This window comes from Macadamia integrifolia, chromosome 8, assembly GCF_013358625.1.
Source record: "Macadamia integrifolia cultivar HAES 741 chromosome 8, SCU_Mint_v3, whole genome shotgun sequence".
NCBI classification, from domain to species: domain Eukaryota; kingdom Viridiplantae; phylum Streptophyta; class Magnoliopsida; order Proteales; family Proteaceae; genus Macadamia; species Macadamia integrifolia.
Window position 1 is genome coordinate 165,068 of NC_056564.1, and position 22,399 is coordinate 187,466.

Below are 22,399 nucleotides of genomic sequence, written 5' to 3' on the forward strand. Positions count from 1 at the left end.
GTGGCTTCTCTTGAACTGCCGCAACACAACTAAAAGTGTACTTTTACCTCTTGACTTGCACCTGATAATTATTGTAATTATAAAATCAGGCTGTTTCACGAAGCAGATTGCGGTAGAAACCAGGATGTTATATATATATTGAGTGGGGCTGGCAAAATCTGAACAAACTTGAGACTCTGTCTGGTTATGATTATGGGCAAGTCTGTTTCTAACTTATCAACCCCCGGATTTCAGCCAAAGATGGTCCATGTCTTCTTAGCTACTGTCTGAAGTATCATTAGTTAAGTGAATGAGAAAATGATGTACACACCAAGACATATGAGTGTTGTAGATGCAAAAGTAAGAAAATAAGACGATATGTCGATATGTCTCACTTGGCACCGAAAAAACTTCCAGCAGGAGATTTACAGTGGGTCAGGAACTAAAAAGCAAGCCTGGACAAACCAATTGAAGCACAAAAGATGAAATTAGGAACAAAGGAGGCGAAGGAGAAGGCATGTAGAGGAAATCGAAGGATATAAAATGAAGTTTATAGTTCAATTAATATGCACGTTCACTTTCATGTCTTCAGGGTAATCTGCTAAAGGAGTGGTATCTAGAGTTCGAATCCCCTCTTTCGCCCTGCTGGCCGCACTTCCTTGAGTTAGGACGCCTTGCAACAGCTTTTGGTCTACGAAGACAGTCTCAGTGCTGACAGAAGTTTTATGGTTGATTCTTCTAAAGCTGGTTGGGCAGGAGTTCTATTTTTGAATGGATCTTGTATTGATGCTTCCTTTTAACTTTTAAATTGTGTTGAAGCCTTGATGGGCTTTCCCAAGCAACACAATTAGGAATCACTACCGTTCTTCTCACTACTACTTTCTCTTCCAACAAAGGAACACCACTCCCTCCTCCCCTATAACCCCGCTCCACCGTCGTCCTTGCAAAGCCGCTTCGAACCACCGTCATGGAAGGGAAGCTTGTTTCTCACCCACCATCACTCTCTCCATCGAGAACGCCTTAAAAAGTGAACGCTTCATCGGCATCTTCATTTTGTATGTACCCAATAATCATTGGCGTCCGAGAGATTACATTTCTCCGAGGAAGTTCATTGAACAGTTTCCTTGCATTGCATAATTCCCCGCGCTTACCTGAAGTTAGGTCGAAAAGGGCAGAGCAAGATTTCTGGTTCCAATCGGATTTTTTACCCTTATGAGGTAAACAATGTTTGCTTGAAGTGAGTTCTCCCTTCGCCCTTCCAATCACAAAACCTTGATATATATGGGGACTTCCCCACTCAACCCAACCCCCGTCCCTTCTTAATCTTCTCTGTATTTCTATCTTCTTTGGTGAAAGGTGAACCGACGCAGAACTCCAATGATGTTCGAGTGATAATCAACGCTAATTGGGCAACTTTGAGCATCGAAACCACTTCGAGCGTCAAAACCCCAATTACAGCTGGAGAAATCTGAAACTGATGATGTTCGAATAATAACCGACAACCTACGTTGTCGCCAGATCACTGCCTCACCTTCTCCAAAGATGATGACTATCTCTTTCACAATGCTTCAGTTTTTATTATCTTAAATCTACTCTTTTCAATTTGGGGGAAAATGGTTTTAAGAAACACTAGGGGTAAAATAGATATTTGATTTGTGGTTGAATTACAAAAGGCTAAAATTGTTATGTACAATTCAAAACTCACAGAACACTAAATTATAAAACCCTGACATACATGGAGAATTCCCACTCAACCCACCTCTGCCCCTTCTCTATGTTATTTGGCAAAAGGTGAACCGACGATGTTTGAGTGGTAATCAACGCTAATTGGACAACTTCGAGCATCAAAACCACTTTGAGCGACAAAACCCCAATCGTGACTGGAGAAATCTAAAACCAACTATGTCCAAGTGATAACCGACAACCTTCGTTGTCGCCTGACGAGTACCTCTTTCACAATATTTAGGTTTTTACTATCCCAAATCTTCTATTTTCAATTTGGGCGAAAGTGATTATAGAAACATTAGGGATAATATAGATATTTGATTTGTCAGTAGAATAACAAAAGGCTAAAATCATCTTGTACAGTTCAAAACTAACACCACACTAATCGCAAGTCATTTGACAAAGGAGGATTATATAATTTCCAAAAACATAAAGGAGCGAGATGTAAATTACTCAAAAAAAATAAAAAAAAAATTCAAAGTTAAAACCTCGTGCAACCTAGTGGTCAAGTGATCGTAACAGCCTATTGACATTCTTGGAATAAGACCACGTAATTCTCACCCAGCCGGACCTCACACATGCAGAAACCTCGTGCACTGGGTATATACCCTTATTAGTTTGATTCTCATAAAAAAGAATTTTATAACCTGTAATCTATAAACTCCATCCTACCAAAAAACCTTAAATTAACGGTAGCATTTTAGGTTGTCAGCATATGAGAGAGAGAGAGAGAGAGAGAGCAGCTCTTTTTAGATCTGTGTCACATTATTCAGGAACTGATTTTGAAATCTAGTGCCACAACAGTGGCCGCATAACTTCATATCATCTTCTGCCTCGTTGCACAGAGCAGTGGGTTCAGATCTATGCAAAAAAAAAGCGTGAGTTCAGACAGTTCATCATTCAACATATAAAGCTCCTTGCAATTTAACCATCTGCTGCATCATTTGATGCATTTCTCACAGGTCTTGAGTCAATTGGTGTCTGCACTCTGCAGTGGGCAGATCCCAGGGCTTATTAACTGATGCAACCAGTTACCGAGAAGAACTGACAAAAGATACTAACAGAATTGTTGGAACTTTATTGATAGTCAAGAAACAATTCAAAAATAAATAGATCAAAAGGAACAATTTAAAAATAAAGTCGCAAGCAATTTTGGTCTCCAATAATCTTAAGTTTTCTTCCACAGCATAACTACTAGCATCACCAACCACAAGCATCCAGTTTTCCATATAACCTTGGGTGTCCACAGACATCTGAGACGTCAACTTGAAAACCATGTATCACCGGACTTTAACCTTGCAAAAAGCTAGCATACTTTGCCCCAAGGAAAAGCCTCTGAATACAGAAAAGGGCATTCTTTGTTACCTCAGCATTCTCATGATTCATTAGCTTCATAACACGCTCCTTAGCCTTGAGATCAGTAACTATGATCCGTCCAGCTGGATGATACTGAATAAACTGTGCGAGATCATAACAAGCAACTGCTAGTGCCCTGGGATCACTAGAATTATCCAAGATTGTGACGAGGACCCGTAAAATCTGCAGAGCACCAAGACAACGGAAGTAAGAAAATATTAAATCGTGTGATCCAGTACCTGGCAAGGATTAACATCTATCAACATGGCTATGGGACAAAGGACACATTGGTGATCAGGAAGCCCCCTACCCCCAAAAATTAAAAAAAGGTAAAGTAAATAATCAAGATATGTGGCATGGATATGAATGTGTCCTTGAGTCACAGACAGAATAGCTCCAAACCTAACGAAATCAGATATTAACTCCAACACCCCCAACCAAAACACCACCATTCACGGTAAACAACAGAAGTCTATTCCACTGTTCCAGTCTGTCTACTGAAACCTCCATGGGTTAATATTACATAATTTAAATATTAAAGTCCTGCCAAAGAATATTACCCAGAAAATAAAAGAGACATCCCACTGAATTAGAAATTAAATTGCCACAAGAAGTTAAAATGCCTAAGGGAAAAAGATCTATTGTTTAACAAGATCAACAACCCTATAAAAAAAAATTGAAGGGGACAAGAATTTAAATGCAAAATTATTTCAGGAAATTTAGGCTCTCTGAATGGAGGTGTATCTTCAAAAGGTGAAAACCTGTATCCTAAATCAGACAAGAGAAGCAATTTGGGGATTTTTTCATTATATAATGCAAAAAATAATAATAAATAGTAGTTGTAATATTAAATAAGTAATTCAAGCTAAATTTTTTTCAAAATCTATAGGAATCTTTCTTCCCCATTCATGAAGGTCTTAACATTGTTCGAAACTGACTAAAATGTCAAAATTTTGGCGAAATAATTTGGTTTTGACGAGGGTCGAAACAAAATAACTGCTGAAATTTACATGCAAAATTTACCAAAATTTCACCAAAATATTTCAGTTTCAGTAAGGGTCTAAATCGCAAAGAAATCTGAAAATATTAACCCTAGAACTTATTGATTGAAGGGTATCCTTGGGTAAAATCCATGTAAAAGGAAAACCTTAATGTAAAATAAGTAAAAAAAAGTGGGGTTCTACTTGAAAATTTTCAATTTAGATAGCTTTTACCTGGGAGCTTTAAAGATATTTTAGGACTGTTAAACCAGTCCATACTCCATGCATCTTTCAGTTGCACCTGTACTCTCTGCCATCATTGACTTTCAAGCCTCCAATAACCTTCGACTTCAACATAAAGGAGTCGCAGGTTTCTTGAAGGGTATAATAAACCACACAGCATGGTGATCCTCTACTAAACTGTTTCATATCTCCATTCTCCACCATGTGGATTAGGTAGATGGGGAACAACTTGTTGCCATTTCAGCATCATAGAGATGGCATTGTAATGATGTACAGCTCTGCCCTTTGAGTTGTAATCTCAATATGACATTAAACTTTAAAACTTAGACAGTAAACTAATTCCCAAAAGCACTTTTTGGTGGGATGAAAAGCCTCAAATTCTATGATTCCTAAGGGCATTTACTCTTCCACGACATTTGAACTACTTGAACTCCTGGGGATAATGATCTGGTGCTTCACAACTTCATCCTCACTGCCCTCATTGCTGGACCACAGTCACTCTTTGGATTTTGATCATACCAGTTTCTGTTATAGTACTTCGGTAGCACCAAGTGGTTGGAGCTTGTTCAATAGCACCATGTCACGCAGAAAGGGGGTACTCCTTAAAGAAGCAATGCAGGAACCAGCATCAAAATCGGCCTGCAGTCTCTTAAGAACCAGTCTTGGTTCAACTGAACCAGATTCTAATTCAGGCCAAACCATATGGCTTGGGTGTTAGCTGTTTCACTCAAAACCAGTCGTAGGGTCTAGTATATTAGGACTTGAAGTAATTATTCTATATTTTTTTTTTTGGATACGTAGACCCCGAGGGGAGTTGAATGCTTGAACTCTTTGCCTCTTTATTGTGAGTAGTTGGTCTTTGCCCACTAAGCTACCCTCTTAGGGTATTTATTCTATCTTCTTTCCTGTAAGAGTAAGTTTTCTTTAATTAAGATAAAGTCCTAGTCTAGTTAGTAAGGAAACCTATTCCCATCTTGCGTGTTTGGTATTTCCTGTGCTGGTTTTACTTAACATATGTATCAACCACCTGATCCTTACTCTTGGTAATTAACCAATACGCCGTGCCGGCTCTTCGACCAAAGACGCATTCCTACCAAAATGCCGACTAACACGATTAAAGGGGGAAGCAAAGTCTCCAACATTGAAGGCTTCACTCGCACGCCCCTCCCAATTAATGACTAAGTCGAGATTGTTGTCCAAGCAACTAGACCAAACACATGGATTGGCGAATCAACCCAGCGTAGAAAAGCCCTAACCTAACAAGCAACTCCATGAACGCCTCATGCGCGGGATGCAACAACATAGTTCACTGTTGGTAGAAGCCAATGCCCTGGGGACCCAGGGACTCATTCTGACTGAAACAAGGGGTGGGTCTTTACCAACTTCAAAATCAACGATTGTGGGGAAGCAATCAAACTACCGTGGGGGCTAAGCTCGAACAGAAGAGACTTACCTTACTGACCTGAGGGAGGGAAGGCAGGATTGGATATTCAAGCCTAACAGCCAAGCCGGTAATGAACTGGTTTTCTATTGTTCGCTTTGCTGACCAACAATTTAAGATGACTCTCGGTTCTTCTGACCCTGCCCTGATGTAGATTAAGCCTGCAAGAGGAGGCCTGCTGGTTCCTTTGAACCAGGTCCAATGTTGGACCAGCCAGCTTCCACCCTGGCCCCGTCCAATCAGCCCAAAAGCGTAGCTGGAAAACATTGTTCAGGTGAACAGTAACCCCTGACTTTTGTCCTCAAAAGAAGCTTCTAGAAGATTCCCACATGTCCCTCATTGTTGAAGAAAAAAGCCTCAAAGGAAGGAGTCCAGCAGCAATCAAATTTCCCGAGTAGAGTAGGACTAGGATTTGTTTTAAATTGTTTTCATTGAGTCCTACTCCAACTAGGATCTGTTTTAATTGCTTTATTTGAGTCCTACTCCATGTTGGAGTCTTAGGTTTACTTTTGGGAAGTCTTGGTTAAATGAAGAAAGAAAAAAGGGGGAGGGAAAATACAGCCCCAAAATACTAAGAACCCTTTCCTCATGCAACATTTTTTAAATGCATTAAAATAAGGGGAATGGAAAATACAGCCCCAAAGGGGAAATTAAAAACTCAATAATAATGCAGCTGTGGGCCAGCTTAAAAACTTAAGTAATTCAGGTCTAAGATTAGGTGGCAAAACAGTAAATATATTGGCGTTTACAATCGAGTGGCAATCCTGTAAATAGATTGAAGTTCATAAGGGGGAATGGCACTTTTGTAAATAACCAGAGAGTACTAGTAAGGAGTGGCAGAATCATAATTCTAAGAAACTTCCAATTAGAAGTAGCAAAGTAACAGAGATGGGTTAATGGGTATTCTGGGAATCAAAGTTAAAATAAGGACAAGGTATTAAAGGGCTAAGGTAGGGGTATTATTGAAAAAAGAAAAAAGAAAATAAGGGCTAAACAAACCCACGATTTAGGTTGTCTTCAACCTTTGGATAGAAACAAGAGTGGCAGAACCAGTCTAGCTGCAGGTGATCGATCTCACCTATGTGGGCTCCACTCGAAGTGAAGTTTCAGGGATCAATTCTTAAGACTCAGCCCAGCCGATAACAACCCACGACAACTCAAGCCAGCAGCCTCAGGTTAGCTTGGAAAATTCTGAAACAAGGCCTGGCAGAAAGGGTTGTGCTCTGTTCTGGTTGCAGGGAAGGATTGCGCTAAAGGGGATCCAGGAGTTGAAGCCCCAGGGATTTGGGTCGCCTACAGGGTAGTAACCTTCAACCCAAACTTCAAGCCCAACAGACTAGAGATGAGAGCTCAAACAATTGCTTTTCAGTCTGCTTGCATCACAAGTTGCAGGAAACGAAACAGAAAAGGAAAGAAGAGAAGTTGGAAGAGAAGAAGGGAAGGGGGTTCAGTACCTTCCTTGCTGGACTGCTAAGAACACAGTAACAGAGAACCAGAAAAGAACAGAGAACAACGAGAAAGAAAGACAGGAGAAGAGGGGAGATAGGGAGATCGCAGGGAAGAAGAAGAAGGGGGTTGTCTCGCTGGACAAGGAAGAAATAAGAGAGAGAATGGGGAAAGAAGAGATCTCAAAGAAGAAGGAAAGGAAAGGGGGGGGGGGTGAAGGCAGCCACGCAGGGGTTTTCCAAAATCAATTCATTCTTCATTAAATTATTCCATAACATGAGTTACATGCCTTATTTACAATAAACTAAAATTACAGCTTCCTAATTAAAGTCAAAGACTAAAATAAAAATAAAATCTCCTAAAATCTAGACAAACATAATTAGAAACAAAAGATGACTTAAATTGTAAACTTGTTACCTATCTAGAAACTGCCTAAAATAAAATAAAATCCTAGAATATTCCAATATCCTTGAACCCATACCAGTAACTTTGATCCCAAATTGGATTTGGTTTTTGGTCTGGGTTTCGGAGCGTGTTTGGGTCGATCCATTGTAGCGCCGGAACATCAAATAAAGGTCACAAAATCCCATCAAGCACTACATCCAAGGCCCACATGGGCTTAAAGACTCCTACCCCGACCTAAAAGCCCAAAACAGAAGAGAAGGGCAAACTAGTCAAGACCGGAAACAAAACCACAAACCCTAACAATCAAATCTCAATACAGTTCCAAGCCGCCAACAAGGAGCACTGCCAGCAAAGCAGCAGCCATGGCAAAGAAACACTTGGCCGTGACAATCAATTCTCAATACAGTTCTTAGCTTCCAACAAGGAGCACCACTAGCAAAGAGGCAGCCACGCAAAGGAGCACTGGCCTTGCAAAGGGCCACAACCAAGCGGGCAGCTGGCCTAGCAGAGAAGATAGCCAAGACGGAGGGGCGTCGGCATTTCGGAGGGCAACGGAAAAGTGGCTGTCGACCGAGCATAGCTGGTGGCTAAGAGGTTGTTGGCCATGAAGCTGATGGCAAAACAGTATAAGCTGCACGAGCCAAGCGGAGCTAGCAGTTGGCTAGCATTGCTAGGCTAGTGACCGTGAGGCAGCAACCAATTGGGAAGGGTAGGAAGACGAGTGGGGGAAGAGCAGCCCAGCAGGCTGGTGGCGAAGTGGTTGCTGCCGATCAGGACAGAGGTCCAACGACCAGCAGACCTAACGAGGCAGGCTGCTTGCCGCCAGTAGACCAAGCAGTGCTAGCAGACAACGAGGGGGTAGGCCAGAAGAGCCCAACACCAACGCGACTATTGACCAAGTAGGGCAAGCGATCGGCTGGAAGCCGATCCAAGCGGTTGCAGGCCAAGTCGCAACACCGAACGAGCTAACCAGACACTGGGGACAAAGAAAAGAGAAAGGGAGTGGAGGAAGAAGGGAGAGGGAGAGAGAAGAAGATGAAGAAGAAAGGTGAAGGTGGGAGGGAAAAGAAAATAGAAAAGAGAGAGAGAGAGAGAGGACTCGCAACCTGGCTTCCAAAGTGGCGGCTGAGGGAGGAGAACTTTAGATTCGGGTTTCCCTACGAGACGGAGTGTGAGAGCCTAAAAATCGCCTCATACAACATTTTTTTAATGAATAATATAAACAAATACAAGGGAAAAGGGGGGGGGATATCCGATGCCAACAGGCAGGTGAAGAGGAATATAGCCCTATGGGGCAAGGGGAGGGGTAGTCAAAATAGACTCAAGGAAGACCCTAGAAGACAACAATTGGGAAGTCAAAAACTGGCCTAAGGGGGAGGGAACCAAGTTTGGAGGAAACGTTAAAGTAGATGGCCTTCTAAATCTTATCGAAAGATCTAGAATTGGAGGTCCACCTACAAAGGTTGGCATTCCATCCAGATGTGGCTAATAGCTGCCATAAAGACAAAGCTTCCCAGTAGTGTAACAGATAGATCTTCCAGAAAAAATCATGTCGAACCAAATCCATTTTCTATGAAGGGGAAGGGGCCTTGTCTGAGCTGGCCAACATTTGGCGAGACCAACTTTTCAGATACGGAAGGACAAGGGGCACTCAAAGAAAAGATGGTATCTTCTAGACCATTCCAACAAAGACAACAAGCAGGGGAGGCAGGCATATGGAGGAAGGATTGGGTAAGAAGGCAATTGGAGAGGGCTCTCCAGACAGTGAGACTATGGCGAGGGATGTGGCCTCATGCAACATTATTAGTGCTAGAACAGCAGAAAGTAGAAGAATTAAGGCAACATGAAAAATTGCAATGTTTAGTGGAATTTTAAAATTTTTATTAGCTTCTCTCAATTTTTTGACAAATTAATTCTTAGCAACACAGCTTCAAAGTTCTGTTTAAGATAAACAGACTACATCTCCAGCAATTATGTGCCTCACATGATACATATGAGTACCTAAGTCAATACAATTTTCAACCAGAAAAAGGATTCTGGAATTAAAGGAGAAAAACAATGGGAGATTGAATGTACCTGGAAATCATTCTCTTCAAACTTTGTTATGTTTTCACGCCAAAAAATTTGATCTTTGTGCATGGGTGACCAGTCTAGATGCCCAAGAAGAACTTCTTGCTTGTACTTGTCAAAAGAACTTAGTTTCTTAATGTTATCTTTAAGCCCCTCTTCCAATTGATTCAGAGCCTCCAACAGGTCCTGCAAAGAATTCCAAAGTCAGTAACGAAAGACACAAAGCACACTACTAAGGAACAGATAATTTTGGCATTCAGATGTCAAGATCTCAATCCGTTCATTAAAATTTCACTTATTTGTTACCCTATCCACGAACAAAATAAAGCCAAGTAGAGAATTGATGTGAAATTTTAGCCGACGGGCGCATGAATCAGTTAAATGGTATATTTAGGGTCATGTAAGCCTCAGCGTAGTAACATTCATACATTTTTGGTGAACCATGGCTCAAATAAAGGATTAAATGTTGTACCAAGTTAACGTACTTAACATAATACGAGCAAATATGCGTAACCTCCCATCTAATAATGCACTTCTTGATTTCCATAGTTTTCTTAGTTCTTTTGAGCCAACACAGAAAGGTCCGTCGAAATAATCACTAACCACCATTGTAATAGGACAATCAAGAGAGTGCTCTTAAGCTCCGTCCTAATCATGTTTTCGTCAAGCATCCATCCCAGTTCAGGTTGAAACCAGAAAAATATCCCAAAATTTAATAAATTTGAAAAGATAATTAGTATAAGAATCAGCCAAATTTTTGAAAATGGAAAACCTTGAAATGCCAATGCTGAAAATCAACTCAATAAGTTCTCACGATTTTGTTGAAATAAAAACCTTGCAGGTTTTAGGGTTTCAAAACTCAAATCAGCACGGCCCTTTTCTCCTCTTTTGTCCAATAGATTTGAAGACCCATTGGAGGGTTCAAAGGCCACCTCAAGGGAACCACTAATGTAGACTAGGATAGGGGTCTAACCAAGTCTCAGCTTCAGGATCTTTTAATCTAAGAACAACCACATAACCTCCACAATAATCCACAGCAGATTGATATACCAGCAAGCAAAATCAGACCACAAAAAAAAAGGATAACAGTAGCTATCGATCACAATATTCAACACTATCTAACCCAGACTTCAGTAGACCCAATAAGCTAATAACCAGCAATATTAATAAGATGCAGCAGTCCCAAAACAGTAGCAGAAAACAGCAGAACAGAAATAACAATTCAGAATATCAATTCTGTTAAAATTCTGGCAGATGCATTACAGGACAAAAATCCGGAGATTTTGAATATCTCTGCAACAGCAGCTTAGAATCAGACCTACTTTGGGTCAATCCATGAGGGAATATAGGGGAACAATCGACCTTAGTTTGGAGACTAATCGATGGCTGGAACTAGCTCTAGCAAAAAAGGCTGACAGGCCCTATTTCCGAATTTTCTGAGCAGAGAAGTTGCAGAACAAATACCTGATTTGTTTGGCAGCAGTAGAACCTTGATAATAAAGCTTGAAAAGAGAAGAATAAAACACTTGAAAGGAACCTCTTGGGCTTCACACCGCAAAGAGTCAATTGGATCAAACATCAATTCCTTCAGCCTTGATCAAACACAAGACAAATCTCCATGACGAAAACAATAGCAGCAGCCATTAATTTGTTTTTCTAAATCATCTAGGCTTTTAGGAGTCTTCTCTTCTTCATTTATAATGTTAATGGGGGAGGGAATTATAAAATAGAAGGTTCCTCAAAAAGGAAACCAAATATTCTCCTAATACAATAGTTACTAAAAACTGAAATTAGAAACTAACTGAAATTATAAACTAGTTGAAAAAAGAAACTAACTACTAATGACTTGACTCAATTAATAACTTGACTTCTAAAGAAACAAATATAACTCAAATCAAGCCCAATTAAAAAAGAAACTAATGAAAATGGAAACTAACTAGTAACCCCGTATTCAATCTTAGACCCCCCCTTTTAGACCCATAAAAGTGGTCTATTACACTCAAAACACATGGGATCAAAGGCCCAACATGTATGGAACACAACCCTAAGCTTATTCCTAATAAAACAAACCTATTTTGGTAATTAATCTGCATCAACCACTCGACCAGGGTTTCAGCCCCTGCTGCCCAGCCAAAACGGAACCGCTGGGTTTCTCTCTGTTCTGCCCAAAACCCAGATTTTTTCTGGGAAAGTGTTAGCTGCTGTTGGGTCCTGTTGCTGAGTTGCTGCCTGCTACTGTGAGTGATTTTTCTGAGTTGTTTCTGGATACTTCTGGACAGATTTTGTCATCCTAACATCTTTGCTGAAGTTTTTCCTTCCCTGGCTCTATTTTTGGTTTCTGTGAAGACTGATTTTGAGTGTTCAGAATTACTTCGGTTTGGACTATTTAAATACTGGGAGTTTGTTTACCTAGTGTGAACCTACTTCTACATTAAGGTACCATCTCCACATCATTTTTAAAATGTATCATGACTAGAATAATAAATAAGATGAAACATTTTTTAACTTCGAATTTTCAAACAGCAGGATTTTTCTTCCAGTAAAAGATCAATGGTCCTGGGAGAATATTCTCTAAATTATGGCCAAAGCCAATTGTTAGGAGTTATTGATTAAAGGGCTTCACGTGAACAGTGCCATGAACACTGTTCACATGTGTACTGTTCATGTGAACAATAACTCATGAATAGTAACTTTATATTTTTCCTTTTTTTTTTTTTTTTAAATGTCCTTTATGCCCTTGTTAGGGTTTTGTCATGATTATATATATTGAATGAAGTGGTCTCAACAACACAGTTGTGACTCCCAGAGTTACAAAATCATCTTTTGCTCTTCTACTCTCTTCTCTTCTTCTTTTTTATTAATTACACCAATGAAATAGGCACTTGTCGATGTGTAAAAATTAACCAAAGAACGATAGTTGACAGGTCACAACTTATATTCAATAATATATATTCTTTCATTCACCAAAAGCTCGAATTAAAAACAAATAATATATTCTTTCATTCACAACTTCTCACCTCATCACTCCATGCTTGCGCTTTCAGATTTTGTACAATTTGTGGTAAACCTACGTCAACCATTTGAGCCCCAAACGTTCCTTTTGAATGCAAGTTTTTAAGGGTTAAGACAACAACCCTCACAACCTACAAAAATTTGACCAAATCAAGCTAACAATACTAGTAACAAAAGTACTTTTGAAAACATTCTCACGAGGGAAAATCAAAAGCAAAAGATAGAACTTGGGGCTAGGTGGGAAATCAATGGATCTTGTTTTCAAGCGGGTGAGGAAATTTGTTAAGGAATGTGTTGCAGTATCACAAAGGCAATTAAGAACAAAAGAGACATATGAGAGAGACTTTCACTTCAACAGTCTGCACTTGATCGTAGTCAATCATATATAAAGATTAGCATGTTGCAAATTCAAAAGAATCTCAACATATAACCAAAGGCCACAACTTACCTTCTCCTTAGTGGAACCTTTAACGACCTCTAATAGACGTGGCAGGGCCCTAGAAGTTGCCAAGTATTCCACTGCAGGTTCATAGTAGGACAAGAGCCATACACAAAGGCATGTTTCATAAAGGAGCTGCCAAGAAATACCAATTAAAAGTGGAAAGGCATGTTAGTTAAGAGCAAATAAATAATTAATCACAAAGGAGATGGTGATCCAGCTGGGCCTCCACTAGAAGCCCTTCCAGCTGTCTCATTTTTTCTGCCACATGGCAGCTGCGGCACCTAAACATAGTGGACTCATCATCCATGTCATCAAGTAGTCATGGGTTAATTTTCAGACCAATTTGACATTGCAATATGTCAGAATAATGCTCAAAAATTTGAAAAAGTCTATTTTGCATAAATAACCGGGTCCATTAATAAAAACAATACGAAAATATCCATTCATGGAGGGCCATATGGTTGAGATCTACTAGAGTTTCAACCAGAGTCAGCCATGAGAAAATTGGTCCTATTCAAAATACCCCAATTGCCCAACCCAGACCCAATCAAGTTGTACTACTAAGATGGGTCACGTGGTGGCCCATCGGAGAATTCTCTGTCTATCCAATGGTAAAAATGACCAGATTATCGGTCTATGCATTAGAAATAACCAAAACAGCTGGAAAGGGATCATGATGTGCCTCATCCTACGACATTTTACAAGTAGAAGTAACAATTAAGAAACATTTGTCAGTTTTCAAAATTCAAATGCATACAAGGGTATAAATTACTGAACACACAAACAGACTATTGCTTTGTTCACTGTTGGGTTGACTAATATCAGTTTCAACAACAGCTTGAATTCAGGTAGGATATGTTCCAATGACCTGCTAACCACTGTACTTTTCAAGGTTAGTCCAACCAACTGGATCAGATTCTAAATCTATGCCAGGTTTGGGAATTTTCATTTGACCCATATCTGATACTAGATTTTTTATCAGGTAGATTATGGCTTCATCCAGCACCTGTCCATAATTTGCGTCAAGATTAATAGTGCAACTAAATTTTCTCAAGAAAATTGGACAAATAATGACCTAAAAATAATGCTGCTTTATCAACATGGACACAGGTAATCTCTAAGCAATCATTCCTCATGAATTTCGAAATTTGAGTCTTTATGGCACGTTTGAAATTCTTTTCATTCCAACCTAAATGTCAGACATTAAATTTTTTTTTTTATGAAGTTCCGTTAAGTTGTGTAGTCTCTGTTTATGTTACTGTGGGTTATATTGTGGGATAAATTAGTTGTGAGGGGTATTCCGGGTATTGTGGTATGACTTAAGTAGGACAGTTTACATTAATGTATGGATTATTATTTTGAGTATAAATAACCCCCCCCCGGTTTGTGTATTCTGTTCACAACACAAACGGTGGGCAGGTTTCCTCTCCATTCTTCTCTTTGTCAATCTCTCTTCTTCTCTCTTGGTTACTTCTTCCCTATTACTACTAGTCTTCAATGCAGTGATATTGTCACATGGTATCAGAGCATTAAAAATCCATTGTTTTGATACAGTTTTTTTATTTTTGAGAGTCCTTGGTATTCTCCTCTTTGGTTAACAGCAACCAATGCTATCGTTTTTTTTTTGATACCCTAGTTGATAATACAATGAAGAAATAGGGTTTCAAACTGCTATGGGATGTTATCTACATCCACATCTGATCCACACTGCAACTGAAGTTTACGACACTCTGTTTTCTGCAGATTTCTGATTTTTTTGTCATGGTTCGATTACTCAAAAAGTCTGGCCAACAGATCAGCTCCATATTTTGAGGTCTTAAAGTCTCATCTACAGAGGTTCTTCGACAGCAATTTCACCTTGATCCGGATCTCCATTGCAGCCTAATTTTTCTACCCCAGAACTGACTGGCGGTACTCTGTTTTTGGGTACTTTTGTTGCAGAATCTATTCTTCCCTTGCCTGGAGATTCTTCATCAGATCTTCCTGTGTTTTGGGGGTTTTTTACCTCCCATTATAGGTACTTCGACTACAAGATTGGGTGATGTGGATCCGGGTTCCAAACCTGGAACTTATGGGCCCACTTAAATAATTAAGATCCAAACAGAAGAGGTGGTGGCCATCTTGTAATTAAATCGAATGGCACAATTGTAAGTAAACTAGAACCTATAGTGGAGCGGCAGAATTTTAATCATGGGGAACTGAACTTCAAGAGAAGAGACAAAGAAGGGGATTGGGACGTGTAGTGTAAAGAATATTCCTGGAATGGCAAAAAAATCAATGGCGGGGTGTAATAAGAAGGGTAAAAGAGGGGTTGTAATTGGGGTTAGGAGATAAGACTAAAGAGAAGGGAATCGTGAAGGGTTAGGTGGATTGTCTTCTACCTTCAGCCAAGGGAAGATTCGGAACCCAGCAGAAGGAGATGAAGAGCTCTTTCATCCTTGGCCGACTGGACTTGAGATTTCAGTGGAGGAATTGCAACTCCTAGCTCTATTAAACCCACCAACATAAATCCAAAAGATCAGATATTATATTCAGATTCAACTCCTGGAATCACAAGGGATGGTAGGCATAGTTCTAGTAATAGTTGTAGGTTAAGCTCTCACAGCAGGGGTCGCCTTCAGGCATAAGATTCAAGGGTTAGAGCCGCCCCACAATGATGAACTAATAACCAACATTTTATGAAGAAAGAAGATCGGATGCAGGAGATCTATCGATTCCTATGGGTCACCAGAACCCACTTCAGAACAGGGCAGCAGGAAAGATTGTGGGAAAGATTGTGATACGCTCCAACAAGAACAGGGAAGAAATAGTAACCGATTGATGGGGAAGGGAGAGAGAGAGAGAATCACACAAGGGGGGAAGAAGAAGAGGTCACACGATCATTGTGAAGTACCTACCCGGCACAATCAACTACTCATTCAATCCATACTTGAAATCATGCCTGACAAGTTGGGTTACATGCCTTTTTATGCCAAACTGAAATTAAAACTTCCTAATTAAATTAGACACAAAGTAAGACTCAAATTGGTAACTTCCTACTTGTTTACAATTACCTAAAAATAAAAGATTACATAACTTCCCAATAGAAATAACTCAATCTTTCCTAAGTAAAATAAATCCTAAAATATCCTACTAAACCCAAAAAACCAACCAGACCTGGTTCGTCTCTATTAATTACAATGGTGCCTCCACTTATATTCTCTGGGAACAAGCCGTGGAAGTCTATATCAAAGCCAGACGGAAGACGGATTACTTCACTAGGACTCTACCTGATCCCACTACTGCTGATTACAGGGCTTGGAAGTCTGAGAATGCTACTTTACTCTGTTGGCAGTGGAATAGTATGAAGCCCTCAGTGGCTGCCAATGTCATCTTTCATAAGACTGCAAAAGGCGTCTAAGAGGAATTCAAAGAGAGTTTCTCTCAAGAAAAAAATCTATTCAGGATCTATGACTTGAATGAGAAATTCTTCTCCTTCAAACAGGATGGCAAATCTGTTGGTGACTACTACAGTACACTTAAAAGGCTTGTGGGAGGAACTCAATATCTATTAGCCCATCCCAAGGAACAGGCTTATTGTTGTCTCCTGGGGTCTGCCTCTGCCTGCCTCCATTTTAGTTTCCTCCCCTCCCCCCACTTGAGAGCTTTTCTTCCCCCCTCCCCTCCTTTACCCTCTCCCCTCCTCTTTCTCGTATATTCCTCTTCCTCTAGGTAATTATATTATTCATCCATCCAAAAAATAAAAATATCTCCCAGCCAGGAGCCCTGTGGGCACGGACCTCAAGGAGACTGACCAGGTTACCGACCTTCCCCTAGTCGTCTCCTCATTTCATCCAGCAATTTTCTACCAAGAGTTCAGAAGAAACATCCCCGGCTGTACCCAGTTACAGGCAGAAATTAAGGATTTGAAAAAGATGATGGCAGATCTGACTGTGCTAGTACAAATTCAGAACCAACTACAAACAACTCCTAGAAAGTCATTAGGAAATATGCCCAGAGCTTCACAAGCTGTTATAGAAGACGAAGTTGTCTATATGCCTACCTAGGAACCCCAAGTAAGCTCTAACTCAGTAAAAACGAGGGCACTCCAGAAAAATTGGATAAGTTATAACACAACATCAAGAATTTGAAGGAAGTAGAGGTGCAAAGCTCGATTTTGAGGGTTGGGGCCTAGGTGCGCTCAAGGATGCAAACCACGAAGCGTAGAAATCCTAAGAATCAAGTGGCCCACTATAGCTAAAGGCCCCTATTTGAGTAAGGCACGCACAACCAAGGATTAAAGTATCGGTATCGGTCACCATATCGATCGGCGTATCGGTCGGATAAATTTAGGATACGTATCAAAGGGTGTCGTATCATATCAAAGATACGCTAAGATATGCTAAAGATCAAGATATAAAGTATTAGTATCGGTCACTGTATCAGTCGGCTAAATTTAAGATATGTATCGGAGGGTATCGTATCACATCAGAGGTACTTTAAACCATGCGCACAACCAAGATGCTAATCCACGAAAAATAATACTAGAAATTCGAAAGAACTCATACGAAATGAGGGACGCAGATTGTGAAGTTGGTTGTGGTCCATAGTGCATTTGCAAACAACTGATGGCTTACGTTGCCAAGAGGGCATTGTGTGACAAAGGAAAGGGCTGAAAAGGATGGTGTTTGGCCCAGGATCTCACTACCAATAATTCAATTCATTTTCAATTAGGCCTTGCTCTAGCCTGTTTAGGGGTTATTACTTCCTTGATAGCTCAACACATGTATTGATATTAACGTTTTCAAGTCTCAATGTGCTGAATTTCTCGTTGCTAAGTTCTATGTGGGTTGGACTCTGACCTTCAGCCCGTCAAGAGTCAGAATTCAGGCATTCAATATAGTGTGACCCCTCTCTAGCCAAACCTGATTCCGTTGTCTCTTCTAAAGATTTGTCTGCCAAAGTGAGTGAGCCCAACCCCTGGCAATATGTTGGAAGGGATATTACGCCACCCTATGGAAGAAAGCATCAGCACGCATGAAAGCAAAAGGAATCTAGACCCTTAGCTATTTCACCTAGGGAATGAAGGAAGGTCGGGCAAGAAACAGAAGGCAGAAGAGGGAAAGTAGCTCTATTAACAATAAATAAATAAATAAATAATTTAGGACCAAGTAGTGTTAGTAGGAGGCACCATGTTAGTATTCCCATCGGAGGCAATTGTATTAGCAAATTGTTGTCGTGCCCACTGAAAACTGCCATGCTTCAACCAACATTTGTCAATAGTGTGATTAGGATGACCACAATGAGTACACCAACAAACAACTGGAGATGGTGTCTTCTCTCATACTGATATGATCAATCAACTCTACAAATGAGTTCAGTAACTTGAGACATCCTCTTCCACATCCACAGCTAGATTAGCTCATTCAAGGATACCTACATGTTTCATTTCCTCATCGTTCACTCCCTGGGTCATTGACTCAAGTGTGTCCTCACATATGACTAGTAAGCCCAATTTGTTCTCTTCCTTACAGCAATCTACTTCTCCATCCTAGGTTATCCTTGCAGATGTTTCTTTTTCTAGTGTTACTAGTCAGGGTGTTGTTCCTTTGTCTTCTATGCTTTCATTATCTATTGTTCTTCATATTCCTAAATTACCTCTAAATCTCTCATGTGTTAGTCTTAACTATTCCATTACATTTTATCCTTCTCATTGTGTTTTTCAGGACCAAAGACAGAGACGATGATTGGTAGAGGGCATAAGAGGGATGGCCTATACTATCTTGGCGTTGCTTCCTCATCTACCGTAGCATCTGCTACCTCTACCGGCATTTCCCCTATACATTGGCAGTATTGGCTGAGGCATCTCTCTGTCTCTCTCTCCCCCCCAAACCTATAGCATGCGATCCTTGGGTAGCAAATCTCTTCCCCATCTTGAGTGTGAAGCTTATGAGCTTGGCTAGCATCACCGAATTGTTTTTTTGTCCTGTTGCATAGAGGATTCTGTCTTTGTTTAATTTAGTTCATTCAAATATTTGGGGCCCATGTAGGGTCAAGAGTAGTCAGGGTTTTCTTATTTTGTTTCACTAATGACGATCATTATTGCATTACATAATTGTATCTTTTCTGAATTTGTGCCTATCTTCAAACAGTTTTATAATAAAATAAAATTTCAGTTTGGTGTTTGTGTGAAAGTTTACGTACTCATAATGCTCTTGAGATTACTCAACATGAGATTTCATCCTTTTGTTCTGCCAATAGCTTGATTCCCCAAAACAGTTTCTCTTATACAAATCAACAAAATGGGGCGGCAGAGCGAAAAAAAAAGACAGTTTTTAGACATTTCTAGATTTTTTATATTCCATACAAAATGTCCCTAAAATTTATTGGCGTGATATTGTGTTTACCACATGTTTTTGATTAACGGGATGCCATCCTCTATCCTTCATAATAAAAACCCTCTTTTTGTTGTTTTCCTAATGTTCCTTGTTTAGTTTACCTCCTCACATTTTTGGCTATCAATGTTTTGTCCATTATCTTCGTCCTGGACTTGATAAACTATCTTCGGGCCACCAACAGTGTTATTCTTGGTTACTCCCGAACCCTAAAGGGCTCCCAGTATTTTGACCTCTTACTCGTCAACAATTTGTTAGTGTTAATGTCACTTTATTTTGGAAACATATGGATAGGAAACATGGCAAACATACAATTTGAATCTCGCCCCCAACCAATGGTTTAGAGAGAGGACTACACCCTATTTTGTGCCTTTGTTTCTGATTTGGCACTCCTATCTCTCCTACTCCACCACTTATTTCCCAACTCATTCCACTTGAGGCTTTGGATCCCAAGCCTCCAGGGGTGCCATTACAAGTATACAAGCGTCATCCCAAGCAAACACCGACAGTCGCATTCCTCCACCTCCTTCTTCCGCCACTTTGCCTAGAGATTCTTCCTTTGATGTTGATCTCCTTATTGCGCTTTGGATAGTTATTCGTTCTTGCACTCAGAATTTTTTTGGTTGCCTATCCGATTGTGAATTATATTTCCATTTCTCACCTTCCTGCTTCTCTTCGTAAATTTGCTTTATCTCTAATATCCCACTCTGTTGGTACCAATTACAAGAATGCTTTGTCTAACCCTAGGTGGAAAACTACAATGGATGTGGAAATAAATGTCTTACTATCTCATAGGACTTGGACATTGGTCGATCTATCCCCCGGTGAAGACATTGTAAGGTGTCGTTGGGTGTACACTATTAAGTATAACCCTGATGGTTCAGTAGAGCGGTTGAAAGCTAATATGGCTGTAAATGGGCTACACAAACCTATGGAGTTGACTACTTTGAGACATTTTCCCCAGTTGCTTGGTTAATGTGTGCATCCGTATACCTTTGTTTGTTAATCTTGATTGTCCCCTTCACCAATTAGACATTAAGAATGACTTCTTGTATGGTGACCTGTAGGAAGAAGTTAATATGAAGCAACCTCATGGGTATGTTGCTCAGTGGGAGGACACTACCAAAGTTTGTAGGCTGCACAAAGCCATTTATGGGCTGAAATAGTCCCCATGCGTGTGGTTTGATAAATTCAGCAAAACTATTGTTGCATATGGTTTTTCCTAGTGTTATTTAGATCACTCAGTTTTTGTTCGACTTCAGGACTCTAAAGTCACTATACTGATTGTTTTATGTTGTGAAATCATTGTCTCCAGTAATGATATGTCTGGGATTGCACAGGTTAAGACTTACTTCCAGCAGCACTTTCAAATGAAAGACTTGGGCGCACTCCGCTATTTCTTTCGTATTAAGGTCATTCGAACTTTCGAAATCAGAAAGGTCTTAGTCTGTCTCAAGTCTCAACAGAAGTGTGTTCTTGATCGTCTCAATGAGACAATAACGTTAGGATGTACGCCTATAGATACCCCTATAAACCCTCATATCAAGCTAGGAGCATCTGATGATAAGAAGTTCGAAGATCAACATCAGTATAGGAGACTCGTTGGCAAACTTATGTATCTTATCGTACCAGACCTGATATCTCCTATGTTGTTGCTATGATTAGTCAATTCATGTAGACATCTAAGCAAGTTCATTGGGACACAGCTTGTTGTATAGTGAGATACTCTCTAGGGAAATGCCTTATTTATAGGGTTTCGACCAGGTTTCAACCCTCGGGGAGACCGAAATTTCGGTGAAAACCTGGGAAATTTCAAGGAAACCAGGGAATTTTTCCCAGTTGGGTGGAAACTTTGGTTTCAACCCCCAAAATGTGTTTTTTTTCGCCTGATTACATCCTATTTTAGATATTTCCAACACATTCACATAATTAGTTTTAGAGAAAAAACACAAAGTCTCGCCAAAAACTTGTTTGAGATTTTAAATGTAACCGCAAGCGTACGGATCAGTGTAGTTACGGGTCGAACACAGGGAGAGCAGTCACTTTATTTTTTTATTTCTTTTAATAATGCGAAAGTGAACCGATTAATGGCTGTGATCTAATTCTAATTACCGTCCTAAACATATGTATCTAAAATAACGTCCTAACCATTCGCATCTAAAAATTTAAAGACACAAGCCACGCAATTAAAATTAAATAAATAAATAACTGAAAATAAACAACCCATGCAATTAAAAAAAAAATAAAGGAAAAAAATGCTGAAATAAAAATAAAGTAAAAGAAATGGGAGAAAGCTAGAGAGAGACTCACAAGTAGGTTTCTCTACTTAGCCCGAGGAATGCATCATAATATGAGCTTCCCTACTTGACCAGAGAGTCACTCTTACAAGGGTTACTCCAAAAACTTGTTTTAGATTTTAAATGTAACCGCAAGCGTACGGATCAGTGTAGCTACGGGTCGAACACAGGGAGAGCAGTCACTTTATTTTTTTTATTCCTTTTAATAATGCAAAAGTGAACCGATTAATGGTTGTGATCTAATTCTAATTACCGTCCTAAACATATGTATCTAAAATAACGTCCTAACCATTTGCATCTAAAAATTTAAAGACACAAGCCACGCAATTAAAATTAAATAAATAAATAACTGAAAATAAACAACCCATGCAATTAAAAAAAAAATAAAGGAAAAAAATGTTGAAATAAAAATAAAGTAAAAGAAATGGGAGAAAGCTAGAGAGACACTCACAAGTAGATTTCTCTACTTAGCCCGAGGAATGCATCATAATATGAGCTTCCCTACTTGACCAGAGAGTCACTCTTACAAGGGTTACTCTACTTGGCTTTAGGGAAAGGGAGACAATTAAAATAAAAGCAATAAATTGATGGTTCTATGGCTAGGAGGGACAAAGCCAACATATACACTA

General features: G+C 39.8%; 1 protein-coding gene across 1 annotated transcript in view; it reads right to left on the minus strand.

The window, feature by feature from the left end:
* Nucleotides 1-2,762: 2,762 nt before the first annotated feature.
* LOC122087703 (V-type proton ATPase subunit H) overlaps nucleotides 2,763-22,399 on the minus strand; it is a 43,808-nt gene continuing 24,171 nt past the window's right edge. The window contains exons 10-13 of the mRNA XM_042656906.1: nucleotides 13,106-13,231; nucleotides 12,663-12,788; nucleotides 9,652-9,831; nucleotides 2,763-3,243 (exon numbers count right to left, since the gene is read on the minus strand). Of these exons, the coding sequence (XP_042512840.1) occupies nucleotides 2,995-3,243; nucleotides 9,652-9,831; nucleotides 12,663-12,788; nucleotides 13,106-13,231 (681 nt within the window). The 3' untranslated portion in view covers nucleotides 2,763-2,994. The remainder of the gene's footprint in view (nucleotides 3,244-9,651; nucleotides 9,832-12,662; nucleotides 12,789-13,105; nucleotides 13,232-22,399) is intronic.